The sequence below is a fragment of the Rana temporaria genome, chromosome 11, assembly GCF_905171775.1.
Source record: "Rana temporaria chromosome 11, aRanTem1.1, whole genome shotgun sequence".
Taxonomy (NCBI): domain Eukaryota; kingdom Metazoa; phylum Chordata; class Amphibia; order Anura; family Ranidae; genus Rana; species Rana temporaria.
Window position 1 is genome coordinate 121116243 of NC_053499.1, and position 25487 is coordinate 121141729.

The 25487-nt window shown below is 42.9% G+C and overlaps 1 protein-coding gene across 1 annotated transcript; it reads left to right on the top strand.

The window, feature by feature from the left end:
- Positions 1 to 124: 124 nt before the first annotated feature.
- On the top strand, positions 125 to 20424 carry HNRNPUL2 (heterogeneous nuclear ribonucleoprotein U like 2). The gene is made up of 14 exons (XM_040328992.1): positions 125 to 819; positions 7723 to 7861; positions 8501 to 8571; positions 10903 to 11042; positions 11564 to 11654; positions 11757 to 11869; positions 13936 to 14199; positions 14676 to 14798; positions 15417 to 15545; positions 15633 to 15801; positions 15889 to 16077; positions 16357 to 16466; positions 16916 to 16999; positions 18822 to 20424. Exons 1-14 carry the CDS (start codon positions 378 to 380, stop codon positions 18879 to 18881), a joined length of 2124 nt encoding a protein of 707 aa, XP_040184926.1. The 5' UTR covers positions 125 to 377; the 3' UTR covers positions 18882 to 20424.
- Positions 20425 to 25487: the final 5063 nt, after the last annotated feature.

Below are 25487 nucleotides of genomic sequence, written 5' to 3' on the forward strand. Positions count from 1 at the left end.
AGTTGGCTCCCGTCCAATCCGAGTTTGATATTTGAACAGGCGGTCTTCTCCCCGACCAATCAGAGGAAAATGAAGTCAGTGGGTGTGTCTCGCGCTCGGCGGGTGTCTATTGTTGCTGTGGGTATGAATGATTGCCCCCATTGCCGAACGTTATCAATACACAGTGGGACCCTTATCCAGTTTGGCTCTGAGCGAAGGGGGCGCTACAGGGGAGCTGAGCCACAAGAGGCCTAGCGCCATTTCCAGCGGTTTGAGGTCAGCTTCCGCCCCCCTACTACTCCCATTTCCAGCTGAACTTCCGGGGCGTTTCCCTCGTCCACTTCCGGTGCGCTCAGACGAACATCCGCCCTGTGTCTTTATCTGTAATCAGCGGCAACATGAGCGGCCTAGACCCGCGGAAGATGAAAGTGACCGAGCTGCGAGCCGAACTGCAGCGCCGGGGACTAGACTGCAAAGGCCTGAAAGCTGAGCTCAGCGACAGGCTGCAGGAGGCGCTGGACTCCGAGCTGCTCGGCGGGGGTGACGAGGAGAAGGCGCCGACCACCATCAACCCGGGATTAACGGAGGAAGAAGAGGAGGAGCGGGCCTTGGAGCTGGGCGAGGGGGAGGACGAAGACGACCAGGCCGCGGAGGCTGTAGAGGAGGAAGAAGACGAGGAGGCCGCACAAGACGATCGGGAGCCCCCCGGGGAATCGGGCTGTGCCCCCACCGAGGAAGACGAGGAGGACGAAGATATGGAGGAGGCGGCGGAGGCCGTGGAGTCGGTGAATGGGGCCGCATCGGCGGAGAACAAGGATGGAGAGAAGGCGGCGGCTGGCGGTGAGTGTACCGGAGGGAGGATGGGGGAGGGGCGGCGCGGGGGGAGAGAGCATTGTGGTCTGTACACAATGGAGGCCGCCATTTTGTCTCCATACAAACAGTCCGCCTATAAGATAGATACATGGGGGGGATCACCGGGGAGCCGACGTGACACCGGCAATCGGGGCCTACAAGGCCTCCCGTACATGGCGCGGATGGGTGGGGAAGGACCATCGCCATTTGTTTATCGGGGGAGTTGGCGATGATCCAATCAGCACTGCCTCCGATTCTCCGGGAGCTCTCTGATTTGTCTTTGTCTGATCGGCCATCATTCGTGTACGATTCAGGGAGCATTGAAGAAGCTTCACATTTCTCCATCACAGATCTGTGTGTAGGAGGTGCAGCCCTTCCCATCATCACTATCATGGGTCATATAGGCTGCTGTAGTCATGGAAACCTGTCTCCCATCTGCCTGCCCCTCCCCCCATCTGATCAGAGGAGCTCAATTACATTGTTGTGATCAATCTCCAGTGTGCCCATCCCCCCTGTTTGGGGGCTTCACCAGTGTAGTGTAAGGAAGCCCCTCATCACTTTATACCTGAACACGGTAATTACACATAATCTGATTAAGGTGATAAGGCACCAAATGAGTTTAATTATCGGCACTAACTTTGCCTCACTACCCGTGTAATGCTTGTGGGTTTAAAGGGATGAGGTGGCAACTGTAGTCTGGTCTGTCAGTGGCGCAGTGTTTTCTCAGGTCATTGGTTGTGATGGGTAAAGCTGGCTATACATTATATAAACAATTTCTTTTAAAGTGGTTATAAACCCACTTAAAAAAACTACAAGACAAAGGCATAATGAGCTAGCGTGCATAGCATACCCATACTAGCTCATTGTACTTTTTTGTCTTGCAGGTTTTTTAAGTGGGGTTACAACCGCTTTAAAAGAAATGTAACCACTTGAGTCCCGGACCATTTTGCTGACCAAAGACCGGGCCGCTTTTTGCGATTCGGCACTGCGTCGCTTTAACTGACAATTGTGCAGTCGTGCGACGTGGCTCCGAAACAAAATTTGTGCCACGCCCCCCACACACATAGAGCTTTCACTTGGTGGTATTTGATTACCTCTGCGGTTTTATTTTTTGCGCTATAAACAAAAATAGAGCGACAATTTTAAAAAGACTTCAATATTTTTTACTTTTTGCTATAATAAATATCCCCTAAAAAATAATATATATATATATATACATACATACATACATACATACATACATACATACATACATACATACACATTTCCCCAGTTTAAGCCGATGCATATTTTTGGTGTAAAAAAAATCGCAATAAGCGTTTGGTTTGCACAAAAGTTATAGCGTCTACAAAATAGGGGATATAATTATGGCATTTTTATACATTTTTTTTACTAGTAATGGCGGCGATCAGCTTTTTTTTTCCTTTTGTGATATCGACATTATGGCGGACACATCGGACACATTTTTGGGACCATTGTAATTTTTACAACGGTCTGTGCTATAAAAATGCACCGATTGCTGTACAAATGACACTGGCAGTGAAGGGGTTAACCACTAGGTGGCGCTGAAGGGGTTAAATGTGCCCTAGGGAGTGCTTCTAACTGTAGGGGGATGGACTATCTGTGATCACAGCTTCCGATTACAGGGAGCTGTGATCAGTGTCCTGTCACTAGGAAGACTGGGGAAATGCTTGTTTACATCAGCATTTCCCCCCTTCTTCCTCACCGTGACATGATCGTGGGTATGCCCATGGACACGCAGTCTGCGGCACGGAGCTCACGGTGGGCGCTCTGTCGGCATCGCGCGTCCACAATGCCGCAATCTTAAAAGGGATGTATATATACGTCCTTTTGCCTGCCCGTGCCATGCTGCAGACGTATATATGCTTGCGGCAAGAGGTTAAAGATGGATGGAGATATCTATCTCTGTCTATTTAAGATTATACTGCATCGCTCTGGTAGTTTTCTGGGTATTCCTGGCGCTGTGATTGTCCGGAGCCACGGCGATGTCACTCTCGCGCATTCATGTGGGAGCCGCTGGTAACGGCACGTCAGCTGAACAAGCATGAACAAGGCGTTGCTTCGATGCGCTTGTGCCGATGACGTCGGCACATGTCGGTACAGGGGAGATCTCCGTTCAGGTTTAGGACAGATCCAGGGTGGCTACAGGTAAGTCTTTATTATAGGCTTGCCTGTAGTAAAAAGTGGCTGTAAGGCTTTACAACCAGTTTAAATCCGTGTTTGTCAGACTGGGTCCCAGGGGCAGATGTGGCCCTTTGCTTGCCTTTATCATGCCCACCCTGGGATTCTCTTCCACCAACTGACACAATGGGCACCATATCAACAAAGGGGCGTTATTAAATCCTATGATGGGGCACTAATTCCAGGTCATCTTCCCAAAAGGACAGTAAACTGGCCCTTTGTTTAGAGGTTTGGAGACCCCTGATTTACCTCCATGTAGTTTAAGGGCCTGACTGCATGTACATAAGATGTGTGTAATCTCATATTATACGGTTTTGGTAAATCTAAAGGAAGATTGTATAATGTATGGCCAGCCTAAGTCTTGCTTCACACTGGTGCAGCTGCCACATTATGTTTTTTTGTAGAGATAGAAACTCTGCCAAAATGCACAAAAACGCACACTATACATTTTGTTTTTCATGTGTTTACATTTTTTTTACTTTTCCTGTGACTAGTCACTGTGTGAGGATTTCTTTCCAATATGATGGAAATTCCCCTTTAGACAGGAAGAAGTGGTGCAAGATTTCCTTTCACTTTCATTCTTGGTGATGAGGTCTGTTAGTGAGAGGAAGTCCTAACATGGACACAGACAATGAACATGACTGGGGTTCTAACCCCTCACTACTCAATCTAAAAAAAAATGAATACAAAGTAGCCTTTGAGGTTTGAAAATCCTTGGATATTACTTTGGCTTGATATTTAGTATCTTAACAAGGCCGTATTCCAATGATGAGCTGAAGTACATTGTTGGACTTCTGTATTCTGGCTCTTCAGATGGATAGGTTTTTGGTGTTCTGTTTGGTTAGTGGGCATAGCTTTTGAATGAGCTAAAATTCACTTGGGGCCGGTTCACACTATGCCTGCACATGATACGCACTGGAACACGCTGTGCGTTCTTGTGCAATTCACACTGCATGCAAAGCGCACTCCATTTGCTTCTGCAGTCGGTGTCAGAGCAAAGTTACCACCCCAAGTGCAGGTCGCAAACGCAGCGGTACTCTTGTACCATGTGATCTGATTGGTTTGCGCAAAAGTTATAGCGTCTCGTGCAAACTACGGGCTATTTTTTATTTTACCAGTAATGGCAACGATTAGCGACTTGTAGCCACATTTTGCTCTTGCGCCAGACAAATCGGTCACCTAACTGACACTTTTTGGGGACCAGCGACACTAATGGTGATCAGTGCTAAAGTGTACTGGCTGGGAAGGGGTACACAGCAGGGGTGATCAAGGGGAGACGTGTGCCTAGCCTGTGCTTTCTCACTGTTGATGAGATGCGTTGACTAGGGGAAGGCAGCGATCCATGTTCCTGCTTTGGAACACAGTATCAATGCCGTCCCTTCTGACAGAACGACAGTCTGCCTTGTTTATATAGGCAGATTGCCGTTCTGCCTGTGTACTGTCTAATCTGCGGATGCCAAGTCCACAGTACCCACCGCTGTGCTCCTGCTATGTATATGTGATCGGAGCAGGTCGCCGGCGGCACGCACGTGCACCCCAGACCGGGAAGTGTCAGATCACGTACTAAGTATCTGGCACAGAGCTGCCACAGTATATGTACGGAGGGTGGTCCACAAGTGTTTAATGTGATTTACACTAAGAGCCCTTTCACACTGGAAACGCCTATAGCGGAGCGTTAAAATAGCAATAAAACACCGCGATTTTACAGCGTTTTCATTTCAATGAAGGGGGGCGGTTTTGGAGCATTTTTTTTCAGCGCTCAAAAGCTGCTCCAAAGATGCTGCTTGCAGGACTTTTCTCAACGCTCCTCCAGTGCAACACCTCAGTGTGAAAGGGTCCATTGAGATGCATGGGGAGTGTTTTATGAGCGGTTTAATAGTGCTATTTTTACCACGAAAACGCGGCAAAAATGCACCAGTGTGAAAGGGCTCTTAAAGGGCTGAAAAACACCTCCCCTGCCTGAAAGCCTGAGTGCTTTCACACTGGGGCGCGCTGTACTGACAGGACATTGAAATAAAAAGTCCTGCAATCAGCATCTTGGCGGTGGAGGAGCAGTGTATACGCCGCTCCTTAACCGCCCCTGCCCATTGAAATGAATTGGCACCACTGCCAAAGCACTTCGGGTGCATTTTACCCGCTGGTGGCCAAATGGCACCACTAAAACGTTAACACTAGCGGCGCTTTACCGATAACGCTGCTCGGTGTAAAAGGGCTCTTGTGGTCCTTTGTATTGTGTGCAATACAAAGGGGTCGATTTACTAAAACGGGAAAATCTAGTGCAGCTCTGCATGTTGGCTCAACGGCTTCTAACTTCAGTTTGTTCCAATAAGCTTTGACAATAGAACCTTGCAGCTGATTGGTTTCAGAGCGGGACTGGATTTTGCACTCTGCAGGGTTAGGCTGGCCATACACAGCTCATATCTTTCCTGCAGAAATAAATTGGCTTGATTGCCCCCAGTGGGGAATCCCTCCTGGTGGAGGACGCCGTCTCCACTGGGAGAAGACAGTGTTTTCAGCTCGCAGCTGCTATTGATAAGAGAATCTGGCAGGTTTGTTATGCCAACGTTGTTCGATCAATCAACTTGGTACATTCATCCTGCCCATTTGAAATGTGTGTGGCCAGACTTGGTAAATCAACCCCCATTTTTCCTTAATTGTATGTCGGGCCAAAAGCTTTTTAGTTTTGGATAGAGTAGGAAAAGATTGAAACGTTATTTCTGCTGCTGTCCAGGCCTTTTACATATCTCCCATCTACACAGTATGCAAAACTAAAGGGAATCTTTTCTTTCTTCTTTCTTCTCTTCTCTTGCTGGACATGCACTTCACATAATACACTTACATTGATTCCCATTGCTGACTTTAAAAATGTTGGTTGTCTGGCTGTCTCCAGTTTTAATATGCACAGACCCAAAACAAGCATGTAGCCAGTGAAGGTACAATACTTGTGCCAGTTCAGTGATTTTGAATGTTTGGAAGCCTTTTGATGGACAAGAGTTGAGCGACTATTACTTTGCAGATGGCGAGCACAGCAATGACAGCCTGTGATTTAAGCTTATTAAAGCTTCAGAATATCTAAGTTTATTGTAAATGGACAGGCTTGCCTCTGAAAATGTATATGTGCCGCCCTATTGGATGTCCGTTAATCTGTACAGCAGGCCATGGGAGGTAAAGGTTGAGAGGTTACAGTTTGTCTGCCAGCTGCTACGCTGCAAACTGCCAGACCTAAAGCTGTCACTAGATGGCGTCTCCTGAATGTGGAGAACTGGATCGTAAAGGAGCCAAACCACTAGAGGGATCTTTTGATGCTGCTATAGAGACAATTGAGCACGTCTGTTTTTTATTTGCACTAACATACAATTTTTCAGGACAAGCTTTTGGGGTGTGTACCCCTCTTCAAAGTCCCAGCAGTGCTGATTCACAAATGTACTGCTATAGTTTGACTATTCCAGGATGAAATACTGCATGTTGGCATAATGTTCAGAAGATCAACCATTGCAGCCTCAATTTCTTTTATTTATTTAAAACCTATTAGTGTGTTCTGGGGGGGGGGGGGGGGGGCGCTAACACGATATCACAGTGGGGGAGATCGTCTCACTAACATTGCTTGTGTTAGTATGGCGATCTGTCAGTTTGCTCCTCGTGTGTGCCCCACATTGGGATTAAAGTGTGGAAGCCGCTATTGCAGACTTGTTTAAATGTACACTTGTTTTCCACCTTCTACTTTGTTCAATGAACTATCCATATGCAGATATATTTAAAGCGGATGTCCGCTCAAAAAAAAAAAAAAATATAAAAGCCAGCAGCTACAAATACTGCAGCTGCTGACTTTTAATAAATGGACACTTACCTGTCCTGGAGTCCAGCGCCGTCCGCAGCAGAGGACGAGCGATCGCTTGTCACCCTGCTGCTCCCCCCCTCCATCCACGCTGAGGGAACCAGGACGTGAATTGCTCCGCCTTCACTGCCTGGTTTCCTACGGCGCATGTGCGAGTCGCGCTGCGCCCGCCGATTGGCTCCCGCTGTGTGCTGGGAACCATGTGTTCCCAGCACACAACGGGGGGAGGACGGGATGTGACGCAATGCCCGTCTTTCGCCCGTGAATGCCGGGCCGGAAGTGGGTGCAAATACCTGTCTTTAGACAGGTATCTGCACTCCCGTCCCCCTGAAAGGTGTCTAATGTGACACCGGAGGGGGGAGGGTGCCGATCAGCGTGAGTTCCACTTTAGGGTGGAGAACCGCTTTAAAAGGGTTGTAAAGGTTCAAGTGTTTGTTATTTAAAAAAAAAAAAAATGTCATATTGCCTCCACTGTGCAGTTAGTTCTGCAGAGTGGCCCTGAATATAGTCTCCTGGGGTCCCCCGGTGGCTCTCGCTGCCCCTCCCCACATCAGATAACCCCCTTAGGAGAAGCACTCTCCCAGGGGGTTACCTTGTGGGCGTGTGCCCAAGTCCAGAATTTGCGTTCATAGACACAAATGCTAGACATTTTAGTCTCTCTATATGCAACTCTTACCTGATACGCTTGTGTGTGTTTTGTGGTGCAGGTACATGACTGGGATATTTGTTTTATGCTTGCTTGTAGTTTTTTGTTGTCAAATTATTTTCCTGAGTAATTCATAAAACCTTCAATCACTGAGCTCTTTCTTTTGTAAGTTCTTGTTATGAATACTTTACTCTTCTGGATTTTGCAGCTGCCGAAGGCGATAAGAAGGACAAGAAATCCGATTCCAAAAATTTAGGAGCTGGACGCAAGGGAGTTAAAAGAGTACGGGAGGAAGAACAACGTGGACGCACATTTCATGAATACAAGGAGGAGGGTTATTTTAGCCGGTAAGGATTTTTTACCTTGAGATTTATTGGGGAAGTTTATCTTTGGACCACTTGATAGTTGTTCAGCTTTACTTGCCCATGCCACCTCCAATAAAAGTTTAAGGAGAGCCTGGAATCAGGAGCAGCAATTTTAATGCACAACCTTTTGTGTACAATTGCAAGATAGGTGTGTATGTATGTATGTATGTGTATATATACCTAATAAGCAAATGTTGCTGCACCCATTTACATAGCTGTATATTGCTACAAATTGTATCCTTGGGCAAGGCTATCAAACACATTGTGCTAGGGATGCCTTATTTCCATATCTGATTACATTTTGTTCTTTGGTTTGGCACTTGATGTCTCCGCAATTGAATATTTATTTTGCTACATCTCTGTAAAAACCATATACTATATAAATGGGAAATTTGCATTTAAAATGGTTCAGATGCAATAAATATTAGCTGTTATGTCCATATAAAATATGAATACTGCCTACTCGGGAAAAGTGTTCATAGATTTTGGAATTCTTTCTAAACAATGCTGTTCCATGCCATTCATAGGTCAAACTTGGAGCTAACGTTGTTCTATTTATGTATTCTGATGAAATGTACCTGAATTGGTGAAGGGGATTAACTTATTCTTTTACTTTGCTAGTTCCAAGTCTCCTGCGCCTGCTGCGGAGGCATGTGATGAAGTTGAAGACAGCGTGCTGTGTCTTGATACATGTAAGTCATTGTATCTATATTGTCCCACTCTCTTGACTTAATATTTAGATTTTATTTTCAAAGTGGTAAACCTTACATGATGTCTTAACAAAGTGTATCCCTCTAAGGCCCCTTTTACACAGGAAGACCGCTTAGTTTTTTTTTAAGGCGAACCTGAACGTGCGCTCCGTGCTCCTCTATGGACCCACGGATGTCAGCGGTGACATGCCCGCTGACATCCGATCCGCCAAAGTGTGACGGAGGAAAACCCTACTTTTCGATCTGTCTGGCGGATCCCCCATAGGGGTGAGCGGCGATCTGACAGGACGATCCCTGCACAGTGTGTAGACAGACCTGTCACCTGCTTGCTCAGTGGGGATCAACGGAGCGATCCCCGCTGAGCTAAAGTGGAGCCCGCACACAGACAGAGCCCGTGTGAAAGGGTTCTAAGTGTTTAACTGTCTCAATTAATTAAAAACACTAAGGGGTTAATTTACTAAAACTGGAGAGTGCAAAATCTGGTGCAGCTGTGCATGGTAGCCAATCGGCTTCTATCTTCAGCTTGTTCAATTAAGCTTTAACAAAAAAAAAACTGGAAGCTGATTTTTTAATACAGAGCTTTACCAGATTTTGCACACTTCACGTAAATCAACCCCTAAGTGTAATTTTCTTTCTACTGCTCTGTTCTACTGCTATTGGCATGAATCGCTGCTGACAAGTTTTCCCGACACCAGAAACTTTAGCTCTCTGCTCTGTTTTTTTTTTTTTTTTTTTTTTTTTTTTGTGTGTTTACAAAATGTTTACCATATTGGTGTTTTGTGGTGTTTTTTTTTTTTTTTTTTTTCCCCTTCTACTTTCATTAATATATGACTAAACCCAGGAACAAACATTTAAAATATTGCAGGTTATGCATATAATTCTAGTTGCATTCAATATACACAGTATAGATTACCTGTCCTCGTGTGTGTGTGGTCCCCCCCCTTACATTTTTTGTAAGTACATACAATACCTGTTGTTCTGCCAGAAATGCAGAAACTGTCTCTTCTGACAAACCAAAATACTAATCTTCCTGCTCCCATGTAATGGAGATGTACAAAGGCTAGTATATGTGAAGTTTAGCCTGGGTGGCAACCATGACCCCGTTCATAGATGCAGGGGAGGAGTGAATGTAGCCACCCGGAGACAGGAAATTTGTTATTTTTAGGTTTGACAGGTGGGGTGGAGCTTGAAAGATAAAACTAATGCAGACTAGAGGCCGACCGATATATCGGCCGATATTTGGCGTTTTTAAATTAATCGGCATCGGCCGATTTGTGCTTTAAAAATGCCGATTTAAACTTCAGCACCGCGACTTGCAAAAAGCTTCTGTAATAGAAGTCAATGCAAGTTGCCTGAAGCTTCCCGTAGAAGACCTTCTCACTCTCCTGGGCAGCCTGCCAAGTTTTAGAAAAGATATACAATGTTGCTACTTATCAATTAACTGAACTCCGTGTAGGAGAATTCTCAGTTTAACCATTTAAAGGCTAAATCTTTTTTGACACTTGATGCTTACAAGTAAAAATCCTGTATTTTCTGCTAGAAAATTACTTGGAACCCCCAAACATTATATATTTTTTTTTTAGCAGAGACCCTAGGAAATAAAATAGCGATTGCTGCAATATTTAATGTTACACGGTATTTGCGCAGCGGTCTTTCAAACACATTTTTATGGGAAAAAAATATACTTTAACAAAAAAAAACTAAACAGTAAAGTTAGCCCATATTTTTTTTTTCATCCAAAAGTTTTCATTACCTGTTTTTGAGTAAAATATTATATATATATATATATATATATATATATATATATATATATATATATATATATATATATATATATATATATATATATATATATATATATATATATATATATATATATATATATATATATATATATATATATATATATATATATATATATATATATATATATATTACACATTACACAAAAACAGGTAATGAAATCTTTTGGACGAAAAAATAAAAATATGGGCTAACTTTACTGTTTAGCCCAAAAGCGCCTGAAAAATCGGCTAAAAAAATCGGCATCATAAATCGGCTATCGGCCGCCGCAATTTCTAAATATCGGCATCGGCCAGATAAAAACCCATATCGGTCGACCTCTAATGCAGACACCTCATTATAGGAGTGGTCAGGTGCAATCTTTTAGGAGGGGGTTTAGATGAAAGCCATGGTGGCATGTTTTTAGGTTGAAAAGCATTCACGTTTAATTGCGAGTTTTGCCTAGATACTTGTTCATGCACTCCATTCTTCATGTGAGTTTAATTTTCTGATGCCCGTGTATTCTTACAGCCAGCTGTGATCTGCAGTTTAGGATGGATAAGGACAGCTTTGGAGGAAGGCCTCTCTTTTCTGAGAAGTTCCCATCTTTGTGGTCAGGCTCTCGAGCCACTCATGGGATAACTGATGGCAAAGCTTACTATGAAGTCAAGGTGCGTTTTTCTGGCAAATTTCTAAGTGCTATGTTTTTTATTTTTCATCCTATAGCAGATGGGAATATGAAGGTATTTTTAGTGTAACTGTTTAAATATAGGGGGGGTGCTTTGAATGGCACTTTTGAATTCTTACATTACAGGAGTGGTAAGGGGCAACACATAGTCTTAAGTATGCCATTTATTTTACTATGAACTTGTCCAGCATAAAGTCTGTTATTGGACAGTAATATGGAGCAAGGCATTGGCAAAAATATACTTGGTTTATTTTGGCTATATAAGGCTGTATTAAAGCTGCGCTCAAGTCAATTATAAATAGAAATGATTTATGGCGCCCCCTGTATAATTGCCAGTTTCTGAGGTATAATTCAAAACTGTACTTGCCATATTGGCTCCTGTGGCAGCCAGTAATCTTTTAGTATGTTGGTGTCTTCATTCTGTCTATGCTCTTGGCTGCAGTCACTGCATGTCTTGTCATTTCACTCATTTTTTTATTTTTTATTATTTCAACTAATGTATAGGTAACGGAAAATCTGCCTGTGAAGGAAGGCTGTACAGAGGTTCCTCTGCTCCGTGTGGGTTGGTCTGTGTACCAGTCCGCTCCTCAGCTGGGTAATAACCTCTTCCATATGATTTTTATTTCAATTGCCCATTTCTTGCGTACCTGCAATATTTTTTGTTGACCTCTTCCCTCTGTCACTTTTATTTTATCAGGTGAAGATGACTTATCCTTTGCTTATGACAGCCGAGGTTTGAAGGTCACCAGTGCACATTTTGAATCTTACGGGGAATCCTTTGGTGAAAATGATGTGGTTGGCTGCCTTGCTGTAAGTTCTGTCTTTATATCTCAATCTGTCCTTCAAATAGTACAAGATGAATGATTTGCCAAAGCACTATGGGCTAGCTAAAGAAAAAGCTTTCAGTTTTTTTTTTTTTAATCAACATGAGGTAGAAGAAAGACCTACAAAATAACTTTTTCACCCTATCCATTGTAATCTGATCCCTGCACATGCTTCATTTAAAGTCCCGCTCTCTCTCTTTATTATACAACCAGGGATGGAGGTGGTTTACTAACCACCTCATTTAAAGTCCCAAACTTAACCCCCCCCCCCCCCCCCTCCAACTTTTTAAGGCTGCATTCACACCTAGGCATAGGCGATTTTCAGCGTTTTTTACCGTGATTTGCCGCGACAAAACACAACGTTTTTTGCCGCTATTTTCGCTGGAGGGGTGATTACACATTGTGTAATATGGCCGAACGCCGAAGACGCCTGAAAAAAAGGGTCAGGGACTTGTTTTGAGCTTCAGGCGTTTCGGCGTGGAGATGTGAACCATCTCCATAGCCGACAATGTTAAATCACCCCTCCAGCGTATTGCAGGCTGCAATAGCGTCGGGCGTGAAAACGCCTAGGTGTGAATTCCAATTCCCAATTCCCTTTTTGCTCCTATGCATTTGCTACTAAATATTTGTATTTCTGTACGGTCACATGACGGGAAATATTTTTGTTAGTCTGTGTCATGTTAGAAGGCTGACAATGCTGCTAAACTGTTGGCCCTCTAATCTACCTCTCCTAATCGCAAAGATCAGGGACCTCACACTTCTGGCATTTATAGCCCCTAAAGGTGGTTTTGGCCAGGAGACGGTTCACACCAACCAGCTGCAGAGAAAAGATTGAGCATTGCAGTCATGTGACTGCATTGTAATGGGTAAAAAAATATGCATGGGCAATGAGGAGGCATCGTTAAAAAGGTTGGTTATTGTGTAGCCTGCATTCTTCAGCAATGGAACACCATTCAACACAGGTGACAGCTGATGAAGTAGATGAATCTGAACAGATTCCAGCTTAATCTGTTGGCCAGATAAAACTACATAATGATTTAACTCTTTTGCTGCCAGAGCAATGTTGGGAGTCCTGTAAAAGTGATCGTCAAAGCTCTACGGCTCAGGGTGGTTCTCTGCAGAGAGCTTGTTTTAACCAAGAGCCATGACTCAAGCCTTTGACAGCAAAAACTGTGCGTATAGCCCAAACTTTTCTTGTTTTTGGATGGAGTAGGGAAGGGTTTAAATGCCTGCCTGTGGGTTGGAGGAGTCCCCCTCAAGGAAAAAACCCGGAGATTAAACATTTCCCCACTTTATCCAAAACTAAAATGTTTTTACCTCGGGATGCACTTTAGTTTGAATAAAGTTTTTTTCCCTTTATCTTGCATGGCTAAATTGAGACTTTTCCCCCCCAAAACATAGGAATGTGTGTAGAGCCATTTTATCTATGGATAGCCTTTTCCCATTCCCCCCCCCCCCCCCCCCGAACAATTTTGTGTCTGTGTACACTGCCTGTGGCACATTTAACCCACTCCCAGATTCTAAGATACAGAATGGGCTTTGGTTCTGGAACAGTGCAACGCTAGCTTGTTTGTGCAGTAGTTGTATCAGAAGTGGCAAAAGACGACACAAGACAAACGCTTGATATGTTCTATGTTTTTACCGCAAAGCCCATTTTATTTTATTTATTTTTAATATTAATAAATTATATATATATATATATATATATATATATATATATATATATATATATATATATATATATATATCTCTCTCACACACACACACACACACACACACACACACACACACACACACACACACACACACACACACACACACACACACACACACACACACACACACACACACACACACACACACACATATATATATTACTACACATGCGCATCTCAAAAAATAACATACCACAGTTCGGCTCTAATTTGAAATAAGTATACAAAGTCTTTAGAATCGCCATTCTTATTTTATAGTCCTAGTAATGGTATAAACGTTGACTTCTGCTGTCTTAAGTATTCACAAAGCCTATTTGAATTTTTTTTTTTCCTACAGAACTTTGATGGTGACTCAGTGGAAATATCATTCTCTAAAAATGGTGCTGAATTTGGGAAGGCGTTTGTTATAGAGCAGAGTACACTGGGGGAGCAGGCATTGCTGCCCCATATTTTGTGTAAAGGCTGCGCTTTCCAGGTGAACTTTGGGCAGAGAGAGGAGCCCTGGCATGCTTCACCTGAAAACTTTACATTCCTGAAAGAGTTTGCAGATGAGGATCTTACAAGGACACCGTCTCCACCAAAAACCATTGAGGAGTGCGAGGTAAGCAGGATATTTGTAGGACTGGGCAACTCTTTGGAGACAAAATTAATCAGCTGAGGTTGCTTTAGATGAGTTAATTTGAAGTAATGTACGTTGTATGGTGGTTGTCCATGAATTATCTAACTTTTCTTCAGTGTCATGAACAGGAAGTTATTGGCAACCTAGAGTTTGAAAGCCTACACCATGTGTCTTCAAACTAATGGCCCTCCAGTTGTTCAGGAACTACAATTCCCATCATGCCTAGTCATGTCTGAATGTCCGTTTTACAATGACTCACGGGATGGGTAGTTCCGCAACAGCTGGAGGGCTGTAGTTTGAGGATTCCTGGCCTACACCAAGGTCTTGCCAAAAGTCCTGGTCTTGTAGGCACCTAGTTTCATTTTAGAGGGAACCACCAATAAGTAGCAATGCTACAAACTAATCCCATTGCTATAATCCTAACTAATATATACTTTTTTTTTTTTTATTTATATCAGGTGTTGCTTATGGTTGGCCTCCCAGGAGCTGGAAAAAGCACATGGGCTCAAAAACACATTAAGGAGAACCCAGACAAACAATTCCAGCATCTTTGTACAGATGCTCTGCTGCCACAACTAAAGGTGAGCACCATGAAAGAAGAAAATCTAATTTAATTCTAGCATTATTTTTTCAGCAGAAATGTGAGCAGCTAATGTGGTTTAATATACCCTTGGTTTTTCACAACTAGGTGTTTGTGTGTGTGTGTGTGTGTGTGTCACAAGTCCGTCCAGTTCAACCACAAAAAAGAATGTGAGGTTTTTGGGAAGTTTCCTAGGATATTTATTTCTACTGGTAAAAACAAACCAGGGTTGATATTGCTAGAATGTGCCCATACAGATCGCTGCTCTGAACCTGCAACTGTCTTTCTGAATTTTTGTGCTCTTTTTACCAATTGGCTCTCCAGCATGGAGACTATTTTACAGCACTGGCTCATTACTATTCTAATCCCAACAGGATACTGGGGTAAATTCGGACTATTGGTGACACTGCAGCAAAAACATACTATTGAACTTGTTTATGTGGGCTTGGTGCTTTATGACATTGTACGAAGCCAAATAGTGGAATACTTGTGCTTTTGCATATACTGGCATCTTGTAATATGCTTTTTGTATTGGGTGACTGTATTGTCTTTGTAGTTCAAGGTTCTCATGTGACTGGATCTTTTTGTCAACTGTTTTGCCTGTCTTTTTTCTATGCAGACAGCGGGACCAGATGCCCCTGAGGAAGATGAGAAAGCCAAGGACCATCTTGTCCAGGTAGCAACTCAGTGTTTGATCAGGCTGGTGCCACTGGCTGCCCGCAGGAAGAGAAATTACATTATTGATCAGGTGAGAAGAGTGAAGGGCTTGCTGGTACAAATGGTCTACTTGATTGATTTGTTAAATTTTAAATGTCTTTTTCTGCCCTCTTCACAGTGCACTGTGTACAGCTCTGCACAGCGTAGGAAAATGCATTGTTTCAAAGGATTTCAACGTAAAGCCGTGGTACTCGTCCTTAGTGATGAAGATTGGAAGAAAAGGTTGGAAACTCGCAAAGAGAAGGAAGGGGAGATTGTCCCTGAATATGTACTTCTGGAAATGAGAGGTTTTTATTTTTAATCTTTCTTGTCTAAACAGTATTTTAGTCCACTACCAATTTCCACATCTAATTGGCATGTCTTGTTTTATTCAGCCAACTTCGTTCTCCCTGCAAAGGGTGACTTTCTAGATGACGTTCTGTATCCTGAGCTGGGCCAGGAAGAGGCAGACACTCTGGTACAGAAAGAGAAAAAGGAGGCACGGAAGCAGTTGCCCACCAATGAAAAGAGACGAAACCGTATGCCAAAGCGCACACGTTCGGAAAGGGGACGCGGCGGTAACCGTAAGCAAAACCACATTCAGTTTTTTCCCACTTATGCTGATATTGGTCAAACTTTCAGACCTACCCCTTTGACAATTAAAGGAACAAAGCAGATATAGCATTTCTGTTTCTCATTTAATATATAAACATTTTGTCCCAAGAAATGAGTGTCAAACATGCTACATCTATCACTTGTACTATGCCAGCATATTCAGACAGCCTTCTGTTATAACAAGCCACTTTCTCACATGTCAGTCTGACAGCAGTCTTTGTATGTCTTAATGCTCTTTCACTTCTTAGGTAACTTCCAACAACAGAGGAACTTCAGTACTCGTATGTACATGCAGCACTCGAGGCCACAGCCCTATCATCAGCAGCCACGTCAGTACTGGGGAGGAACCCAAAGAGGGGTGAGTAACCAGATTCTAATTTGTTAACTTTATCTCTACATGTTGGGTCAGTTGCACATAGAATGGACTTAAAGGATAAGTTCATCCTTCGTAACATGTTACACGTGTATCCAGGATGTAACCTTTTACTAAATGAGGAGCCCTTGATGTACAGGCAGACGGCTAAACTGACAGTCTGCAGGAGCCTGACACTGCACCTGTAATCTGCTAATCACGAGTACAATGCTTTTAGACTCCTAAAAAAAAAAAAACTTTTGAGAATTAGTGGAAGGGCTTATTGTCACTGGAGGGTGGTTGCTTCAATGCCATGCATCTTACTAAATGGGCTAATTGTCACTGGAGGGTGGTTGCTTCAATGCCATGCATCTTACTAAATGGGCTTATTGTCACTGGAGGGTGGTTGCTTCAATGCCATGCATCTTGCTAAATGATCTGACTTTCCAATATAGGGTTACCAGGATTTCTATGATCGTTATGCTGAGCCACAAAGATACTATGGAGGACAACCAAACTTCAGGCAGCAAAATCGAGGGGTAAGTATTAGGTTTTTGGAACAAATTTTCTGTGACTGTCAAAATCCCAATGAAAAATGCATGTCATAAGCTCTTACACTATGGTATGTTTTAAATAAGCAGCTGTAATTTTATTTATTTTGTTTATAGGCGTGTAATTACTCCAATATGTAGTAAAACAGCCAGCCAAGCTTGGCTTTAAGCCCCTTTCACACCAAGGAGTTTTTCAGGCGTTTTGGCGATAAAAATAACGCCTGAAAACATCCTGCCCTGCAGTCTTCAGTGTGAAAGCCCGAAGGCTTTCACACTGAAGCAGTGTGCTAGCAGGACCGCTCAAAGTCCTGCTAGCCGCATCTTTGGAGCGGTGTGTTTTCTGTGGCTGCCCATTTAAATCAATGGGACAGCGACTATACTGCCCGCAAACCGCTGCTGTAGCAGTGGTTTGTGGGCGGGTTTAACCATTTCTCAGCCACTGGCATGAAATATGAACAACGTATATCCCTCTATAGTGTGTACTTGTCTTTAAGAGCATTCATTTAATTTTTCCACTGCCTTGTTCCTCTGCTATCAGCATGAGTCACTTCTGACACGTTTTCCTGACGCCAAGAGCAAAATGGTGATATGGGAGGGCACAGCCTCAGCTCGGATCTCTTAATAACTTTTTGGCGCTCCACCTCCCTGCTTTTCAGAGCTGAGAGATCATGTATAAATTGTTCCCCTTTTTAATGTAGTGGAAAGACTGTTGCCAATATACAGGTACAACTTATGTAGGAGGATTTGTTTCATCTGTGTATCGCCTGAGACCAGTCACATCACTGGGTATATGTAAGGGTTTACAACCACTTTAAGGTTTACTTGGATGGCTCCAAGATGTTTAATTCAGCTGGGAGATTTCCTCTAGCTTTTGTATCATGGATTGATAATGTTCAGTAGGAGCCTTTCAGGACCATCTGCCACCTTAATTGACCACTCTGAAAATGACACATACAAGGCACAAGTTCCTTTTTAGTATTCTAATCAAAAGTGTAGTACAGTTGGACTACAGTAAAGGCTTTTACTGGAATTCAAAATCACACTTCTAAGATCAATCGATGGAAAGTATTGATGTAAAGCAGTGTGATCAATATGCACAACCAGGCAATAAACTTGAAAAAAAAACATATAAATTCATACTCGCTTGTGATCCATGTACCCTTATGTGTGATCGCTAAAAAAATTGTAATCAATCAGTACAACTAATCAATAAATAAGTCCAATTATTTGTGATCCCTGCACACTATCTGACCAGTGTTGAATTTAATCCACAATGGCACACGGGACCGCCACCAGCAGTTCCTAATGGGTGTATACTCCCCTTAAAACTTGGCCCGCTGTCGGGTTGATGCTGATATGTTTGTCAAAAAAATCTTTTGATAATAAAAATTTATTGAACTTAAAACTTGGCCCTTATTGCATAAAACACATTTTATAAAAAAAAACTAAATTGTACTCGTGTTGGGAGCCAGAGGATCTGCACAGAGTATCACGCCTCCACCTCCCCTCAAATCTTCAAATCGTAGACCCACCCAGCTATTCTGAGGGAAAGTAACAGAAGCTGGCCGCTCACTTGACTCTAACATCACTATGACAAAACATATAGGGCGGAGATATAGGAGGGGATTGGGCAGCCTTGACTTTTTTGCATGTAAAATCTAAAATGCATGTTGCCTTGGCTATCTTGATATTTGGACTTATGAATTGATTGGATGTGCAGTGTTGCATGGTAAAACACCATTGTTTTGGTAAGTGTTTTGTCTTGTCCTCAAATAACCAACTTTCTCCCCCCCCCCTTTTTTTTTTTCAGTGGCAGAACTATGACAGAGCACCATACTGGGATTACTATGGGTACCGTGGATACCGGTGAATGAAGTCGTCACACAGGGGAAGGCAGCTCGGGGTTGGGTGGGGGGGCTTGGTTTGTATATTTCTTTTCTACATCCAAAAAGAGAAAAAAAACAATTTTGTGGAGGAGAAACTGCAGAGCATGTAAAAGGTCAGAGACTTGATCTCCTTTCAACTTTTTGTGTTTGTTGATCTTAGAACCTGCACAGGTTCACAACTCTGTCCAGTCTTGTCCTCCTCTGGCTGAGGTGGACTGTCCATTTTCTTCAAGAGCGTTATGGGACAGACACCTGTGTGAATGGGGGCTCCGTCCTGCCCTGCATTCTCCTGCCTAGCTAGGAGTATTACGCAGTGATTTTTACTTCAGTCTCATCATAAGCCTGTAACCTGTTTAATTTTTATGCCAAGAGAAGAAAACATTTTTAAGAAATAAAACTTGTGTGATGTAATTTCTCTCCAGTGTTTTTGTGTTTAATTGACACATATTGGAGGTGGCTGTTCTATGGGCATAACCAGTACATTAGTAAATGCAGTCTGTTATGGGACTAGGACTTGAAGACATTACTGTGATATACTGACATTGGATTAGTCCACATTATGGTTGCCTCCACTATGTAGGAGCCATAGGTACATTTTTGAGGAGGAACTAAAATTGAGAAAACAAATAGGAAGTCGTTCTGAAAAGCAGAAAGTAAACCTAAACCTGGGGATGTTTTTTTTATTTGCTTATTTTGTTTGGCTATTTAATCTTGATTGTATGTAAATGACTGGAAGAGTAAGTGTTCCAAATGTTTTTTTTTAATATGTGAGGGATTCTCCCATGTCAAAAATTGTGTATAATGCAGACTGGATGAAAAAACATGCATCCATGAGCAGTAAAGCTTATTTCCATTTTGCTGCTGCCATGTTGATGTTAATCTGCTTTTTATGATTAGCAATTGGGGAGAAACTTCAATTCTCATCACCCTAGCCACAAATGAGTTGGTCACCAATAAAACATGCAAGAAAAATGAGGTGTTCTGTTGTGTTCCTTTATCCAAATATTAAGGGTTAGATCACCTAAACGGTTTGTGCCATTGCCATGGTCTTTCCCTTATTTTTCTGCTTACGAACAGTGCACCGGCCAACAACTTAGATGGGTGATTTTTTGAGGGATTTTGATTTTAAAATTTTGTGGCAGTGGCTTAGAATGGCATCAAACAATCTAGTATGGAAAGGTGTTAAAGGAAACCTGTAGTGCATGAGATTCACAGGCTGCCATTCCAGTTCATCTGAAAAGGCGTTTTGTAGGTCCTCTGGAATGAATACTTTTGCATTTCTAATCTACAGCAATTATGCAAATCGGGCATGCGATTGTAAACTTTACCAAATTCGGTATTCATTCCAGATGAGCCACATCACTGGTTGGAAACTAGAATTTACAATGATGGGTTGGAACTGACAGCTTATGTAGTTTTTCCTTTTAACAAATATGATCAAGTCCGACATTAATGTGTAATGCATTTGTGTGACCAAAACATGGACCACTTTACCAGTAAACCTTTAATAAATGCCTTCAAATAAAGTATTTGTGTTTTTTTTATTTTTTTCCCCCAGGCTTAATGTTGGTATTGTACAGTGCAAACTATTGGCACTATATAAATCCTGTATAATATTTTAATGCCATTATTCAATACAGGAATACTAATCATAGGGCCCTGCTTGTTGGAGCTCACAATCTAGGAGATGTTAATTTGGAAAATCCTCTTCACGCTGGTGATAAAACAAATGATTGTGGGAATGAAAGACGGTAGTGGCGGGCATTCAGGAATGAAAATGGTGTTTGTATCGAAGCCTGGGTTTGCACTTTGGGGCTGGAGGAATAGAGTCCCATCATTGGTGTCAGTGGAGAAATAGTATCCCATCATGTTATGCATTACTGCAATGCCTGGTGCAACACTGAATTTGGTGCATAGGGGTGCCATTTATTTATTTTTTTCCAAGAAATTCAAAGTTTATTTGAGATGCAATCAAAGCATATACATCAAAGTGAACCAACAGAGTCCAATCATTCAACAGATACATGTTACAAGGTTGGAAAGGTGTACTATGTGTAAAATGTATCATGACCATACTCGATCACATATGGGTACAGCAGAACATTAACCAATTGAGAGCAGATGAATACCCAATCTACATCCCAACCCATCTGAAATCGGACAGCAGTCATTAACCTGTGCAGAAATATAATCAGGGTAGCACTCCCGCCCGCCATCCCTATTCCACTGGGCAGTAGCGAGCTGCGTGCCTATTAACTTATGCAGTGCACGTTTCCCCATCCAACCACCTATCCCATACACTGGCGAATTTCTGCGGTCGTCCCCTGTGTGCATATATTAGCTTCCTATATGGTAGAATGGTATTTACTTCCCTTTTCCAATCCCTCAATGATGGGGCAGTCGCCCGCATCCATGCTTTAGCCACCACCTTCCTGGCCAAAAATAATGTCTCATAGATAAAAATGGCCTGGCATTTATCCACTTCAATATCCGGTATAAGCCCCAGAAGACAAAGTTTCGGGTCCATGCCCACAGGGGACCCCATATTATCGTGCAGAAAACCAGCCAGTACGCCTGCATGTCCAAGCACTGCCACAACAGATGATAGAAGGAGCTTGTGGTGGAGCCACACATGGGACACAGGGGATCTCTCGTTTGCTGGAACTTCGCTAATCTCCCCGGCGTCAGATTAGCCCGGTGGATGATATACAGTTGCGTTAACCTGTCTGAAAGCTTGGGGGAGGCCGTCTTGACCCCCTCCAGGATTTCGCCCCAATCTGCTTCCTCAATAGGTCCCACGTCCCTTTCCCACTTCGTCCTAGCTACCTGAGACACCTCTCCTATCTTTTTGAGGCGGAGGGCTGAGCTGTAAATATCTAAACAGGAATTGCTAAGGGAGTGAAAACTCTTCCTTCAATACTAAAAAGGGCTTAATTACGGTCTCAGTTATAACCTGCGCTAAGAATTTTACCCCATATGTCGCCCAGAGCTGTGAGTCTGGCACCGTGGCCAATTCAGGCAAACAGTCATTGTTCCACAGCGGGGTGTGGGAGTGGAAATGAGACCTGCCCTGCTTCTTAAGGGCAATATCCCATATCTTCTGGTGGTAAGTCAGTATTTCTGCCCCGAATCTGAATGATCCGCACCCCCCGACCCTTCCTGAATATTGCCTGCGTGGGAGTGTGAGAGGGACTACCGGGTTTATTGCAAACTAAGGCCCTATACCTCTGTGACTCCGAAGTGTTGTAGAGGAACATATGGGAGAGCTGGGACGCTACATAGTAATCCTGTATGTCTGGAAGGGAACACCCACCCTCCGTGGTGGGGTTCTTGAACATGCCAAGCCAGTTTATGCCTTCCCGATCCCCACACAAGAGTTCAAAATTGCTGCTTCCATCTGTTTAAACACCTTCAGTTGTATATACAAGGGGGCATGCCAAATCATGTATAGAATTTTAGGTAAGAGGAACATTTTCAGTTAATCCTACCCATCACCCCCAGGGGCAGTCTAGCCCAAGCCTGTGTCCTAGATTTGATGGTATGAAACAGGGGTTCTACATTTAGAGGGACATAATCCCTTAGATCTCGTGTAGCTTTCACCCCTAAATATTTGATGGGGTGCCATTCATTTTGAATATATGCTTGGTTCCCAAAAACGGCTGTCTTGGGGTGCATAACGCACTGCGATGTACAAATGCCTCATTTAGTATACTGCATCCAGAAATTCACATTGCCTGCAAGGTGAATAAAAGTGCATTTTGCAGTTTCCATAGCTTTTTATATAAAATCCTGGTGATTTGGTGGTTGAAGGGTGTCAACACTAAATGCCTGACAGTGTATTACTGCAGTGTTGTCACTTTGCAGCTCAGTTTCTATACATGCAGAGGGTTATCGGCATTGTCACTACTTATAACCTTCCCCACTTGATGTCAAGTAAAGCAGGGTGACCGTTTGGATCCTCGCTCTGCCAGAGTAAAGACCTCTTCAGCCCCAGTGATGTCACGAAGAACAGTATTTCTTAGCTACATTGATGGGAGGGGATGCATATAGTGCAGGGGAAAGGGAGACATGTTTAGCATAAACTTCCATTCAGTTGGTTAAGAGTAACATTTTATCTAATGCCCTATCTTAGTTTGACCTGAAATATTCTGTAAAATCTGAGCTGGGACACACTATAGTGTCTTTTTTTGTACCTCCTTTAGTTTTTTGAAAAAAAAATAGTCTGCTCATCTTAACCCCCGGACTATATTGCTGGTCAAAGACCAGGCCACTTTTTGCGATTCAGCACTGTCGCTTTAACTGACAATTGCACGGTCGTGCGACGTGGTCCCCAAACAAAATTGGATATTTTTTACTTTTTGCTATAATAAATATCCCCCAAAAATATATAAAACTATTTTTTTCCCTCAGTTTAGGCCGATACGTATTCGTCTACATGTTTTTCGTAAAAAAAATTGCAATAAGCGGTTGGTTTGTGCAAAAGTTATAGCGTTTACAAAATAGGGGATAGTTTTATGGCATTTTTATAAAATTATTTTTTTTTTTACTAGTAATGGCGGCGAGCAGCTTTTTTTTTTTTTTTTTTCTCGTTACTGCGACATTATGGCGGACCCTTTTGACACATTTTTGGGACCATTGGCATTTTTATAGCGATCGGTGCTATAAAAATGCATTAATTACTATTAAAAAATGCCACTGGCCGGGAAGGGGTTAACACTAGGGGGCGAGGAAGGGGTCAAGTATGTTCCCTGGGTGTGTTCTAACTGAAAGGGGGGGGGGGTGGTGGACTGACTAAGGGAAATGACTGATCGCCGTTCATACATTGTATGAACAGACGGTCAGGCATTTCTACCCTGACAGGACCGGGAGCTGTGTGTTTACACAAACGGCTCCCGCTCTGTAACGAGCAATCGCGGGTGCCCGGCGGCGATCGCGCCAGCCGTGATCGGGGACGAGTGGGGGGCGAGCCCCCCTATTGGCTGCTGGGAGAGATGACATATAGCTACGTGATCTCTCCCAGCAGAGCCGACCTGCCGCTGTATAACTGCGGTGGCTAGGGGGCAAGCAGTTAAAGTGGAGCATTAGTCAGAAAATTAAGTCTTGCTAGATCGCTTCAGGCCTGGTCCCTTTTGCAGGTATAGCTTTGTAAAACATTAAAGTGCCTATACTGTGTAATACATTTGGGGTAATTTACTAGACAAATCCACTTTACACTAAAAGTGCACTTGCTGTAGATCTGAGGGGGACATGCAAGGTAAAAAACGTCATTTTAGCTTGCATATGATTGATCGGCAGAGCTTCCCCTCAATTCAGATCTACCCCCCAGATTTACAGTGACCTGCTTATAAAAACTATCCAATAAACTCAATGTTTTCCCAATTTTAAAAACGGCGCCGTTTATGTTTGGCGAAACCCAAGTGATAAAATGCTTGTAGCTTTCGGTATCTTAGGCCATGGAGACTGTTGAAGCCATTCTGGTCTCTGATCGGCTCTATGGTGAGCTGGCAGAACTACCAGTTGCATTCTCGGGTTACCCAGTAGGATAGAAGATCCCGAGGAAGGCTGAGGATGGAGAGATCTCTGCCAAGAAAAGTGTTAAATATATGGCGGAGCATAGGGGAGATTGGCCCTCTGTGTCCACCCCATCCCCTATGCTTTGCCATATATGCTTATTTAAAAAAAAAAAAAAATGAACTGCGGTGGTGAAATCACCTCCTACAGCTATGCATTCATTGGTTTACATATATGCTGAAAAAGCTGTTGCTGTCAGGATAAACAGATCAGTGCTGCGGGCGATTGGACATACATGCAAAGCAAACAATATAATGGTGTACAGTAAAATGGCAGTAGCTGCAAAACTATAATATACTGCTATACTGGAATGTTTTGTTACGGTACTTTATGGTTAACAATGAGAAATGTAAGAACAGAAAATTAACTTGATAAAATGACAAGTATTTTGGGCACTTTTTTTTTAAACTGTAACCGTTCCAGTCTAGGGTCTTTTAAAATGCAATAGCCATCTAACATCTTTTGAGACCATGTGTGAAATTGTGCCTTAGACTGCGCCGTACCCCAGTGGTTCTCAACTTTGTCCAAGTACCCCCAACAGGCCATGTTTTGGGAATTTTCTTTTAAAGTTGTAAAGGAAAACATTTTTTTGCCTAAAATTAATGTCTGCAAGGTAGACAGACAGAATAGTGTAATGATTCTGTTAAAAAACAAGTAAATACCTATTAAATTCCTTCATCTATATCACCTCCGGCGTTCTAGTTTCTGTTCTCTCATTCACTTTCTGGTTTGCATCGCTTGTTCATGTAAGAACTACCTTTCCCAGTATGAATTGCGGCAGTAATTCACACATCCTTGAAGTCTCTAACACGTAGAGGGCATCCTGCCACACAGATGTAGTTCCCAGGAGGGGGTGAGCACGTTACTGACCACCGCAGTAAAGCCTCCCTTCATGGTGGTCAGTAAAATCAGACAAGCAGGAAGTGAACAGAGAAGAAATAGAGCAACTTCTGAGCAAAAATTAGGAAGTGAAAAGAGGAATATCTGCAGGTGAAGGATGCTTATTATGAAAATAAAAA

What these genes read in the sequence shown, in the direction of transcription:
- HNRNPUL2 (XM_040328992.1), top strand. Translation starts at nt 378, where the DNA reads ATGAGCGGCCTAGACCCGCGGAAGATGAAAGTGACCGAGCTGCGAGCC. An exon ending in CCAGTCCGCTCCTCAGCTGG is followed by an intron (nt 11,655 to 11,756) that starts GTAATAACCTCT and finishes TTATTTTATCAG; the next exon opens with GTGAAGATGACTTATCCTTT. An exon ending in AAGGGGACGCGGCGGTAACC is followed by an intron (nt 16,078 to 16,356) that starts GTAAGCAAAACC and finishes TTCACTTCTTAG; the next exon opens with GTAACTTCCAACAACAGAGG.